Below are 13,470 nucleotides of genomic sequence, written 5' to 3'. Positions count from 1 at the left end.
GTGAAGCCTTTTCAAGTGTATTCATTCTCCCATTTCTTCCCCTGCTTGAAGATGGCCAGTTTCATTCTTCTCACGTATTTCTATTTTTTTTTTTCTTTAAAGTCAAAAGAGCGTTGAATTCTCTGAGACACTTAGCTTTTATTATACATTCATCCCATGTAATGCTCAGGAATTTTCCTACGTGCTTGTTTTCTAATATAATACCTGTGGTGAAGGGCTGCTGAAGTTCCTGTAAGACTTGGACCAATCAATATTGACACATGTTGGGGATTCAAGAAACAGGCAGATTTTAAAGAAACCTGAAGAAAGAACCTAAAGAAACCAAGCTGCAGTTAAATAATACAATATTAATGATGTAAAGGGAAACTTCAAGAGAGGGAGCTATTCATAAAACTTTTCAACTACCATTTCCAGTAGGGGACATTTAAATAGAAAAGACTGTATCGTTATTTACAATGCTCTTGTCAGTAAATAGCAGCAGCTATGACAAGCCACCTGTTAGCTCTCCTGCTCTCTCTAATTGCTGTTATCCTACCCAAGATGTAAGTACTCATTTAAGGATAAAAATATCCAAATTCCCAATTCCTGTGGATAACACGTAACATAATTGCACTTCTGTTGCACTTCAGATGGCTGCATGGACATTATTGGAGGACACGTTGTGCATCCTCATTCCTGGCCTGATATGGCTGCTATCCAGAGAAAGAATTTAACTGAGTGTGGAGGAGCTCTTATGGAAAAGCAATGGGTTTTGACAGCAGCACATTGCAAGTATCTTATACTGGGGCAATTTTAACTCTTCATTGAGGTGGGACATGGTGTGCAAGCCTGTAAGTAAAGAAAGGTGGATATTGATTTTTTAAGAATTGTTAAAAGCTGCAGTTCTCTCACTAAACTAATTTAAGAACTTGTCATTCTGTTGTTTTGTAAACTACTGATGTGCATTGTGTACAGTTACCTTGATTAGGCAGATCTTGCCCATGTTACAGGGTACAGACTGTGCTGATAAAAGACCCAATTCATTATTTATGCATCTGAAACAGCAAGGTCTTAGAGAAGGGGATATCATCCAAAGTGCTTTAAACTAATCTTACCTGTGTGCCTGGGACTGAGCCTCAGAACACTCTGAAAGGTGACGTTGAATTACATGGAAACACAATTCCTCCCATTTTAAGTGACTTGGGCTCACAAGAACTGAATGTCAGTCATGACTGTGACAAGGAACCTTGTCCTTTTGACAAGTCAAATGTGAGCACAAGCCCCCCTTCCCCAGGTGGGATACCCCAAGGCTGGCACAGCTGTTGAATAGCTGGCTCAGGGTAAGGAGGACATCTACTGTTCATATTAGGAAGCAAGATGCCCTGGTTCTGCTAAAATGTTCTCTAAATCATATTTTAGTTCTCCAATTTTCTTCTGTATTTTGAGTAACTAAAAGCAAACCAATTTCAGTAAGCCTGTGCAAACCTGACCTCCTCAAACACCGTGTGGGCAGCTCAGCCAGTCTTCTTCCATCAGTTAGTCTGAAATAGAGGAAGTAGCTTCTTCTTTCTAAGTGAATTTGACTTTCACACTCCTTCAGCTGAATCAGGTTTTGTTGCGTTTTTTCTAAGGGTAGAAATAGTCACACCTAGTATGTGCTGTTTCGGACTTTTACAAACAAAAGCCAAACTTTCCTCTTTGGAATTAAGGGATGTTTTATGGGAGCTGGAGTCTCTCACTCTTCCAGTCAATAGGTCAGAGATATCCAGTCAGTTATGGTTATAAAAAATCAGATTTGGGAGCTATTCAGTGGAAAGGGCACTGGTTGTCTCTGGTCCTGTGGAGACTGTGCTCTGGTCATTGGTTTGGTTTTCTAACAAGCGGATCAGTTTGGGCTGACTTTAAGTCTTTGTCACTGGGGCACACTGAAACAACATCTGTCGGGCCTCCTCCTGAGATCCAGCAACATGAATTTCTGTGTGGCCTGCGAACAACCTGTCAGAGACCTGGATGAGGTGGCAGTGGGGTTTTTTTAATTGTTTTTTTTTTCCCCAAGTGACCGACTGCCTGGGCTTTCTGCAAGTCCAGCAGTTGCACCTCTGTTGGGGATGATACATAAAAGAGTCCCAGGGATGGAATTTTGGATCCAGCACTGCCTTTGCAGCTATTTTCACAAGCAAACATTCACATACAAATAAATGAATTGTATCTTTTAGTGAGAAATGCAGCTGGAATAAAGAAAATAGCTTTTTTTTCTTTGCAATGATAAAGTCTTCATTCTGGCTTGAATAAGTTGTCCTGTGTGTAGCGAGATTGTGTTCTGAAAATGACGCACAGGAAACTAGCAGTATGTCTTCTGGCAATGTCATCTTGCTGGGCTGCATTGAGTTTAGCAGGGCAAAAGGAAGAGAGACAAGCTCTAATAAATACATTTCTGATGATACTCAGGGAGCTTGGGGGAGCGGGAGATTTATGAGTTGCTTAACTTACTGTTTATTAGCAGGAACTGGACATATAACTCTCTTTGAGTTTTGGCAGTCTCCCTTTTTAATATTCCCTATAGGGGTGTCCTGAATTCGGCAACACCCATCCTTCTTCCTTAATGGGCTGAACCCTGTATTTAGTGAATTTAAGGTCAAAACTCTTATTAATATTAAAGATGTCCACTTTAGCAGAGCACTTACCTGTATGCATAATGCTCAGAATGAGTATTGAGTATCGATGTGTATACTGACATCCCATTGAGGTCAGCAAGACAACCTGCATGTTATTAGTCAGGCGTGTTTCAGTCCTTAGGATCCTAATCCTTAGGATTAGGTCGTAAGTCCAAAGGAGACCATTAAAAGATTAATGAAAGGCATCAGTACCAGCAGTCCTTGTGCAAGGGACTCTCCTTAAAAAGCCAGTAGACTTTTTCATGAAATTAATTTCAAACTCTGGAAATCCCTGGAGGTCAGGTATCACATCATTATTTCACAAAACTAGATTTACAATAAAGAAATGCTAATTTGTAGAGGAAAATACAAGCTCATGTCAAAACATCAAAATGAACAATATACTTCCCTATGTTTTAATCATGTTGTTGTTAAATGAAATTGTGAGTATTATGTTTCATGTCTTTTGATTATCTTGAGAGATGTTGCTCAGTTCCAGTAGTGACCTTCTCTCCTTGTACTTTCTTTAAATTGCAGATTAAACAAATCAGAAGTTAGAGTTGTTCTTGGAGACCATCAAGCATCCATAGCTGAAAAAGAACAGCAGATATTTAAGGTTATGCACTACTTTCCTAATCCTCAGTTTGGCAGGTCTTCCAAGGAAAACGATATAATGCTCCTCAAGGTATTGTGTTAATTACTGTTGTATTATTATAAAAGGAATTCTGCTGATGATCATTTTGGCTATTCTTTGATATCGAAGAGTACATTGTTTAGACAGCTTAACGATATCACAGAACACCCTGCTTTTGGTTGTACTAATCCAGATAAGGTTACAGGATCACTGGCACTGTGAGCAGGGATGACATTTCAAGTCCATTCTGTGTTCTAAAACTCCCTTTAACCCACTCACTGCAGCAACCCCTCCAAAACCCCAAAACACATTCTTCAGTAATTTTTCAAAGGGAGTGCTGAAGTGATGTATGCAGTGGAGTCTGGGTCACAGCTGTATCCCAAAGGGATACCTTGTGCTGGACTAAGCAAAAACGGGGATGAAACTTACTGTTAATTATTTGGGGTAACCACATAAAGTAAAAGTACGGATAATACAGGACATAGATGAATTCAGCTCTAGGAGCACAGAGTGGTCACATAGTGAAGAAGGCTTAGGACACTGCAGAATGAAGTATGGAAAGATGTCCTCACCAACATCATCATCCTGGATGCCAAAGTGGGGCAGGGCTGTAAGAGTTTCCTGCGTACCAGCTCCTGCTCAGCCTGACTCATGCCTCACATCTCCTTGCACTGAGAACTCTGTTAATCCAGCACTGAGACTGACATGGAGGCAGCCATGGGTGTTTTGAATAGGAAGAGGGTAGTCTCTATGCAGGAAACCTGTAGAGAGTCAAATGGTTCTGGAGGACTGCCTTCCTGGTACCAGCAGTTTCAGTGCCAATCCAAAGTCTCTGAGAAAGATAAGACTTGTACATCATCTTGCCTGTACATTTAGAAACTTCATGACTTCAGTACAATGCCTAAGAAGTCTTGGGTGGAGCTTTATTCAGGTTATGCTTTAATGTTACACCTGTGATAATCAAGAAATAGTTTTATGTGAAAGATCGGTATGTATATTTTAAAAAATTGACTAGATACAGTATATTATGAATATTACCACACTTCTGAAATAATTGGTGGAATTCTATGAAAAAGGAAGTGATGACTTGAACCTGATTTCTAATATTTAAATGTTATCCCCAGTTTGGTATGACAATGACACAGGGACAAAACTAGCAATGTCCCTTTCTGGAACTAGCTGGAGCATTTACAGACATCTGTGCCCCCCAGCGGCTTAACACTGCCCAAGTGTGAGAAGCTCCATCCCCCAGATGTTAGTGAGCATTCTCCATCTGCTTCGTTGCAAAGGCAGACAGGTTCATTTTACTGGTTTCTCCTGTGGCCACCAGCAACTTATCAGGAGCACCAGGTTATCTGTGAACACAATACCAAAATGGATTGCTAGGAAGTAGTATTTCTAGAGCTGAAAGTTACAACTCTGTTCCAGAATGACATGGACACCATAAAACCCTTTGTCTGAATCCCTGTCTGTCTGAAAGGAGCAGGCATGGCATTGGTACCAGGGCTCACCTCCCATCTCTACAGTTCTGCTGTAATGCAGTACTAAGTGACTTGGAATAAACTTTCCATCTTTGGAAATTCCCACCAGCACTGGTGATAATAAACTGTAATGATTTTTTGGATAAACTTGTGATTTGCTGGAGTGCCTTTTTTAAAAGTTATAAAACCAGAATCCTTTAACTGACAAACATTCAGCAACATGTATAACCACCTGTGAAATGAATCATGGCGTGGTGATCGTGTGTAAAACAGAAAATGTCTGTTCAGTAGCTGTGGGCCCTTTCCAAGCATACTGAGGATATGTGATAGTATTGGGCTATGTTTTAATTTACAGGCTTAAACTGGCTTCTGCTGAAGGATGAATCTGTCAGGTAAAGGCCAACAAACCACAGACAATTTGGATTATTTAAGCCCTTTTGAATCTCTCAGAGAAAAAATGAGGCAGCCTGAAGGGTTCAAGACCTCATTTTTCCCCACTTGTGTTGCTGTTTTCGTATTTAATAGGTTATAGCTTTTGTTTTCATCTTTGTTACTGGGTTCATTGCACTGTGCTTTAAGACTTTCCTGTGTGTCAGTTAAGCACCAGAGTCTGATTTCAGTACAGAAGTTCAATGGGCAGTTAGGTTCTCAAATAGGACAGATCTAACAGCCTAACTCCTGTGCAGGTTTTTAATTTCTTACTGTAATCAATGGGAAGCTGGGCTTGAACTCACTACTGCTGCCATAGATAGGGAATTAATATACAGACACCAGGGACAATTAAGCTCAGTATCAGTTCCTGAATATTGAAAAGTGATTTATGAGAAAGTATTGGTAAAATGAGACTAAATGCCAATTGAAACTATATTATACATTCCTTCTTTTCTGCATGAGAAAGCATTTATTTTGTCCTTTTTTCCAGCTGAATGGTATTGCAAAGCTGAATAAATACGTGCAGCTTTTGCCTCTGCCTGACTCTTTTGAAGATACCAAACCTGGAACAATGTGCAAGGTGGCCGGCTGGGGAGTCACATCTTCAGGAAAGCTGTCAAAATATCTTCGGAAAACAACTCTTAAAATTGTTGGTAGAAAAAGCTGTGAGTGCAAATATGAAAATTACACAAAAATAACCAGCAACATATTGTGTGCTGCAGGGAAAAACAAATTTATGAAGAGAGATGCTTGCCAGGTAAGAAGCAAAGATACAAAGAGGAGGGGATATGATTTTAACAATGGTTCTCTTTTCACTGGGAATGAAGTAGTGCTAGACACTTAATAAGTCTGATCAGATTCACAGTGGTTTTAACCACATTTGTAAGAAACTGTATTGCTGTGAAAAAGAAGTGTTAAAACTTTGAGTAGTTTAGGTCAATGTACGCAACAAGATTGAGAGTTATCTCAGTTAACTTCAGGTGCGTTTCTTTAGCCAAGGTGCTCTTCTTAGGCACCACCTATGGTTATCGGAGAAAAAGAAGAACTTTCAGGGTCTGAATCATCTGATCCTTTCCAGATGTCAACATCTGAATAGTACAGAATTAACTGTACACTCAAAAGTGCTGTTTGGATCCTGCTTTTGATGTCTTTTGTGCTGAGTCCAGAAAGGCCAATTGCTAAAGAAGTAAGAATCCATTTATACCAACAATAACAAAAATACCTTTTGAAATAGAATTATGATAGCACTGTGCTGCTCTACAACATTTACATCAAAGGCTCCCTCAGGCTTGAAGAACAGCCTCTCCTTATACCTCACGCAACTCCCACGAAGTGACGTAAGCCAACTGATCCATTTCATAGGTTGGAACATGTTAGAAGCAACATTTCCAAACATGCTTATGCACTGCAGGTGGCACTGCATGCTCCTCTGGAGACCAACGAACACACACTGATAGTTATTTCTATTTTGTGTTCTAGGGAGATTCAGGTGGGCCGTTAATCTCTGCCGGTTGATACAGTGGGATTGTTTCTTTTAGAAAAGGATGTGGAAGAAGAGGCATGCCTGGAGTTTATACACGGCTGACTGAAAAATATATTGACTGGATAAAAAAAATAATTTCCCTGCACAGATATCCATGAGACAGGCAAGACAGTTTTAATAAATACTGTGCTTTGCATTAGAACTAGATGCTGCTGCTTTAGGGCACCACCTTTAAAAAGTACCTCCCAGCTTTACAGCATTACTAACACCACCACAGCTTTGTAAGAACAGTTCAAAATATTCCCCTTTATACAGATAACATGTTTACTCATCTTTAGTAGGAAACTGCCTCTTAGATAACACAATTTGTATTGGACTTCACCCTACTGCTTAGTGTGATGGGAAAGTACTGCTCACCTTATTCATTGTGCCTGGGATGAGGCAACATTTTTGAATGTGTGCTTAGAGAAAAATTTAGTTTCAGGCTGATAGTAAATGAGATGTCTGCTGAATGAGAAAAAACAGAGCAAAAGCTTTAAGTGTTCAGACATTTCATTGCGATGTTATTCAAAACCAAATACTTCAATTCTCCATTACCAAATATTTATTTAACTAAATTAATTTTCAAAGAGTTAAAGTATTAAACAGATAAACATTTTTCCAATTAATCTTCTGTTATGAGAGAGAAAAAAAATAATTTTCTCTTTTTTTCTTCCTAGATTATTTTCCCTCTATTGTGTTTGGTTTGGTTTTTTTTTTTTTGTTTTTTTTTTTTTTGGTGATCAAATCAACAAAATCATCTCTTCTCACAGGTTGGTTCATGATTTCACCCTTTCAGTGAATGGTCTGTTGAAAAAAGTATAAATACTGATTGTAATAGGAGTAATTATACTTCTCTAACACAGTGCCTATCTAACACCTGTCAAAACAAGCAGGAATTTTGCTTTGGATTTCAACAGACTTCTACTAACAGAAAGACCTGCTGTGTTTCTGAAGAAGCCTGTGGTTAGCTTGGTGTATTCCCATTATCTTCCAAATATTCTTGAGGTCTTCTTTTGCCAATAGTTTGGAAGTGACTATCTGCAGGTTTTCTCTGCTTCTTTGGTTATTGCATTCGTGTGTACCGAATACTGTAAACTTTGTGACATTGGAGAGGCATGAATAAATAACTCCAACACATCAACATACTGGCCTTCATTATTGACCAGCAGCCGTGTCACTGCGCTGAGCAGAGCAAGCCCTGTCTCGTAAAGGCTATGCAGATAAAGGAGCAAACGGAGACCGCAAAGCTGGGTTGGTAGTCAGCCATGGTGCCATAAAACCTGCCGATGTAGTGTATTGGGGCTTGATCCAGTTCTCACTGAAAAGCATAGGAAGATCTTAAGAGATGCCAGTGAGAATTGGCTCAGGCCTGGAACACAGACAGAAGCTGGGAACAACTGGGGAAAAAAAAGGGAAGCGATATAAAAGTGGAAATAATAATATCCCACTGTTAATACTTTTCAGCTGGGGGTCTCAGAGGATGTTGCAAACACAAATTAGTCCCTTTTACCTTTGCAACATAAATGACAGCAAGGATATCCTTCTGCCCATCCCACAGGAGACTTTTCACACTCTGCAGCCCAGTAACAACTAATTGGTGTTTAACCTCTTGGAGGCAAAGATTTTACTCACTCTGTTCATGTGAACACTGGCTGCATCTCAGTCACTGATGAGAAATAATGAATGGTAGCGTCTGGAAACCATAACCCAGCAGGTTAATTCCAATTCAGATACTGGGCTTTGTGTGTGTGTGATCTCCTGTAATGACTTTACTTCATTTACAGCGTCTTTTTTTCTTTTATGGGTGATGTAGCAGGTGGAAGGGCAATGCGGCCAGGACCCCAGGGCACCATCAGGCCCGACTGCCGCTGCAGTGTTGGCTAGCGTTGGTTCAAGGTGCACCAAGTTTAGCACTGCTGCTAAAAGTGTTGGCTAGCGTTGAAATCCCCGTGTCTTGAGAGAGTGCCTGCCTGTCTGCCCCGCTGGGTGAGGGGCAGTCTGGGCCAGGGAGTGTGGTAGGACTTTTGCAGCAGGGCTGCAAAATGCTGCAGTTCTGCATTGTATTAGCACCCGTGAAAGCACACAGTGGAAAGACGACTGGTTCTGCAGCTGGGGGTAGGCAAATGTCCAGGAAAGGGTGCGTGCTGGCTAAACAAGGTGACCACTGGTGTCACTCACTGCTGAAACCACTGCTGGGCTGGTTCTCAGAACTGATCTGAAAACAGGAAAGCCACAGGCGGTAGCTCCAGGTACGTTACAGTTTTACAATAACAGACAACCACAAAGCCTGACAAAATTAAGCTAGAAATGCATTCTTACTAGACTAAGAAGAACTCATATTCAGCAGCTTGTAGCAGAGTTTACTACAGATTCCAGTTGTTTCCAGCGAAGCATTTGCAATTCCACTTTCCTTCAAGTAAGAGAAATCTAGTCTTGTCTCTTTTAACCTGTCACACCTCAACACTAATGTCTAATGCCACTAATGCCTGTGAGGTGTCCCCTTGCACATTACCTCCCAGTTTCCAAATACTGGCTTCTTGTACCAGACCAGCCCTCCCATATTATCTGTTTTTATCTTTACTGGAAATTTCTGAGTGGAGTAAAGGAGTCCTGCCCTGGGAATCCCTCTGCACTTGGCCAGGGCTGGGCTCCTATCTACACTTGGACTTTGCAGCTTGGTCTCTGTTGAGTTGACTTCTCTGTCAGACATTTGCACCTATCTCTGTTTTTACTGAGGTTGCCCATGTAAGCGATATTTCTTAAGGAACATTTGCTGAGAAGTCTGATGTGCTCGTTGCCTGTCACATAGTCATATTTGGGCATAAAGAGCAGCCCCTGAGGTTGACCAGGCCATGCAAAGACATGACATATTGGACTGACATGCAATGTACGGTGCTGAGGTATGGTGCTGACATACGGCTGAAGGCTCTCTATCCAATAGAGGGGGCTGACAACTCATATTCACACACCACACCGGGATGCACATGCCAGTTAGCTTTAGTCTACATGTTTGTTTTGCCCTTGTACTGGGCAGTAGTGGCTGATGTTTTGTATGTGTTTTGGCTGTATGTCTAATGCACTGTATGTTCAATGTGGGAATCTTTTTTTTTTTAAACAAACTTCTAGTCCTTAGTATGGAGAGTGGCATTATCTATTGTCAACAAATGTTGTTTCCTGAAAGTGCGGTGATAAGTTCGGAGCATGGCTGGCCTCCACAGCTCCTAGTCGAAGTCTTTGTTTTATCTTCTCACTACAGAACCGCCTGCCATCTAGCAAGCTGTAAAAGTAACCTTCCTTTGGGCAACCCAATCTGGCATCAGGAAGAAACATTTAGAAAATAGAATTAAAACAAAGAAAGCCATCAGATTTTCAAGATAATTTTCTTGGATACTTGCCAAAGAGAAATAAAGATAAACTCAGAAGACTCTTTCAAAGTCTGAATAGGTCAGTTCACCATAGTCAGACAAATTACAGCAAGTAATTTTAATATGTCTGTTACATCTTTTAATTGTGATTTATTAGTTTCCAAAATTTATCTTCATCTCATTAATGATCTGGCAGATGGTTCAGACATCTTCATCCCAGTATGTTTATATTTATAATCCTACATCATCTCATGAGGCTTTTTTTGGATTGACTAATAATATTTAATAATCAATATCTAGCATATTGCAAGTACGTTAAATTTAACTGTAATTCAAAGTGGCACAGATTGCTTGAAAGCTGTTGAAATCAGCTGTGAAATGTGCATTGGAAGTCAGCCACTAATTTCACAAAAAGTTATTGAGTCTAAAAGCTGTACCAAGACCCACATCCTTGTCATGACAAAGAGGAAACCACAGAGAGATGAGCAAAAAAGCACTTATTTTAATGAAAAATAGAACAGAAACTTGCTACTAGCTACTTCTAAAGGCACAAATTAGATTCAATGTATAAACAATGGAGTTTCACACGGTTCATTCTTATGCATGTTTGTTTGTAAAAAGCAAGAAACTTTGCCCTATTATCATATTCTCACAAAACCTTTATTGAGATAAATATCAAACCTCTCTGCAGCCACACAGAAAATTAAGGTAAGCAACAGGAAATGAAAAAAAAATATGTTACTTTAATCACTCAATCACTGCTGTCATAAAAAAATACTGGTTGTGAATATTTAATTAACCATTTCCATTTAAATGAATAAAGGGCACGTGGTTATTGGTTTAGGTTATCTTGAAACCGTGTAGAGGATGTTACCTATCAAGATGTAGCATCCAGGTTTCTTGGAATATCCCTATCTCAAGCTGTCATAACCAAAGCTGCTTCACACATCTTTTCAGCCCCCTTGGTACCAGCTGCATGAAAAGAAGGGGGAGCCCTGGGCTAGTGTGTTTGCAAAACCCCTGACATTTTCAAATGGCAATGGACCACACTGACAGTGATGTGGCTTTCACTGATTAAACATCTGTGCCAAAAGCCACAGTCCTCGCCTAGCACCGGTCTTAGCAGAGTTCAAGTAACAAATGGTCACACAGAGCACACAATTATTCTCTGAACTGAGGCTTTGGGCATGCTGATGGAGCACTGTGGAGAAACTTTCACTGCTTCCTTTCACTGGGGATCATCAGAGGCCCCATCTTCCAAGGTGGTCCAGCCAGATCTTGTCAACGAATTCCTACTATGTACAATCCATCATAATGAAAAGAATAATGTGGAGGCAGCAACTATACCTGCAGCACTAAAGATCTCACACACATGGAGACAGAAGATAAACTTGCTGATACTGCTGCATAGTTCATTTTCTTCCTGCAATATTTCAAATGGATGGGCTCTAACTGCAAGTTTTCTTGGGGATGCCTCTACACTAAAACATGAGTACTTGAGAACATGAGTGTGCTTAAAGGTGTGATACAGGGGGCTACGGTGCTCATGATTCAAGGTGCACCAACTTCAGAAGCTATCACCTCTGTCGATGGAGGGGAGTGGTGTTTGTGCTTTTCCAGGAGTGGAAATGGGTGGTTTGAGTTAACTTGCTGCCCTGTGAATTAGTCTGTGGAGCTGTGAAATGAGACTCTGCTGCAGCAGCAATCAGCCAGGGAGCGCCACAGTGAGATTTGACAGGAACTGCACATCAGAGCCCTGAATTATTAAACAAAGTCAATTTTGTGTATTCTGTCTTATGAACAATGATGTTAATCTTATCAGGTGGTCTCGGACTCATTATGCAGAAATATTGAGAGTATCTGCATGAGGTAAGAGCACAGCTGGTGATAAGATAATGCAAGATATAGACTGAGTTCTAATGGGATATTTAAAGTGTTTCTCTTCCAGGCCTCTTTCCCTCCCCTTGTTTGTCCTGCACCCAGTTACTGAAGTCAGGGACACGGTAACGGTTACCAGTCTTGATATTCATATTTGGGACAGTGGTTTTCAGAAGGGTTTGTTAATCCACCAGCTGTGTTGGGCAGGGTTTTTCCCTTCTCATGATGCTTGATTCCAGCTTAGCCATCCCGAGCAGTATTCATCTGCCTAGCCAAACACTGCTGGTGACTCTGGGTGGATTTCAATGGGCACAGCCAGTGATTCATATGTCCTGTTTCAGGCACTTATCTTAAGCAATAGACAAACAAAAAAATCCTTTCCTTCTGTGTTGGTTGTAGAAAACAAACTTATTTGTTTACTACCAGTGCTTTATAAAATGAAAAAACATTTCTTATTTTATAAAACAGAAAAAGCCACTAAAGCCAGAACTGAAGATACTATTGCACAATTCTGGCCCAACTGGCCTCATGGGATCCACATGGGCGAGTATCTCGTGTACCACAGCTTTGGGGGCTGTTTCTTACTGTCAACCACCATCTGTAGCTGACCTTCCTCTTGGTCCCCTTTGCAGCTTCTCGACAGGCAGGATGAGATACTCACCCAGCGACCGGCCAGAATTCATAGTCTAGAATATTATAGGACAACTCCTGGCACAGTGAAGAGGATCCATAATACAGCACTGGGGGCAATTAGAACATAGGATTGGGGGCTAAGCAGTAACTGTCTGGTTTTAGTTAAATCATCTAAGAAAGTATATCTGATTGTGAACTATTTCAGAAATTCTGCTTGCTTAAATAGTTTATTCTATCAGGGACAGGAAACATCTAAAATAACCCATGGTCAGACTAAGATAGTTGAGAAGATAAAGCAAAAGAGAATAAGAATATGCCAGTATGCAGAAATCACATATTCAGTCAGTCAGATTCATTATTTGGGAAAATAGTTGCAGCTTTGAATAATTGACTCAATTTTTTTTTTTCAGGCATTTGCCTTAAAGGATTAAGCTTCTGGGCATTTGATTAAATGACTGAAAATTAACATCAAGTTTTTCATCAAATAATAAAGGTTGATCTATGAATAAAATAAAAAAGCAATACAACTCACCGGATTTTATTTCATTCTCTCAAATATGATGAATGGATTTAAATATGTATAAATTATCAAATTTCTGAGTAAGAATACAAGGTTGTGCTCTGCACTTGTAACACCTGTTACTTATAAGACCTCTTTTCTCTTAGCAATATATTAAAGTTGAAAATAATGAGATATGAGCTAAAATATATTTGGAAGTGGTTAGGCTGTTTTTAGGTTTATGGCTTATAATTCTAAGCTTTCTGGCAGTTTTGTCACTTAATGAAACACAAACTTATCACAGGCAATATGCAGCTGTTACCCCTCATTGCTTTCTAATTAGAGCTTGTTTGCAAACATTCCATTCCTTACTTTGAGTAAAAAACACAC

At 40.1% G+C, this 13,470-nt stretch overlaps 1 protein-coding gene across 1 annotated transcript; it reads left to right on the top strand.

Moving 5' to 3' along the window:
* Positions 1–483: 483 nt before the first annotated feature.
* On the top strand, positions 484–6,821 carry LOC104258209 (granzyme A-like). Its single transcript, XM_009813208.2, is given in 5 exon segments — positions 484–544; positions 630–771; positions 3,171–3,318; positions 5,671–5,937; positions 6,660–6,821. Coding segments are annotated over 5 exon segments (780 nt in total).
* Positions 6,822–13,470: the final 6,649 nt, after the last annotated feature.

This window comes from Gavia stellata, chromosome Z, assembly GCF_030936135.1.
Source record: "Gavia stellata isolate bGavSte3 chromosome Z, bGavSte3.hap2, whole genome shotgun sequence".
NCBI lineage: Eukaryota > Metazoa > Chordata > Aves > Gaviiformes > Gaviidae > Gavia > Gavia stellata.
Note: the sequence above shows the minus strand (reverse complement) of the source record. Positions and strands in the feature narration are given on the sequence as shown.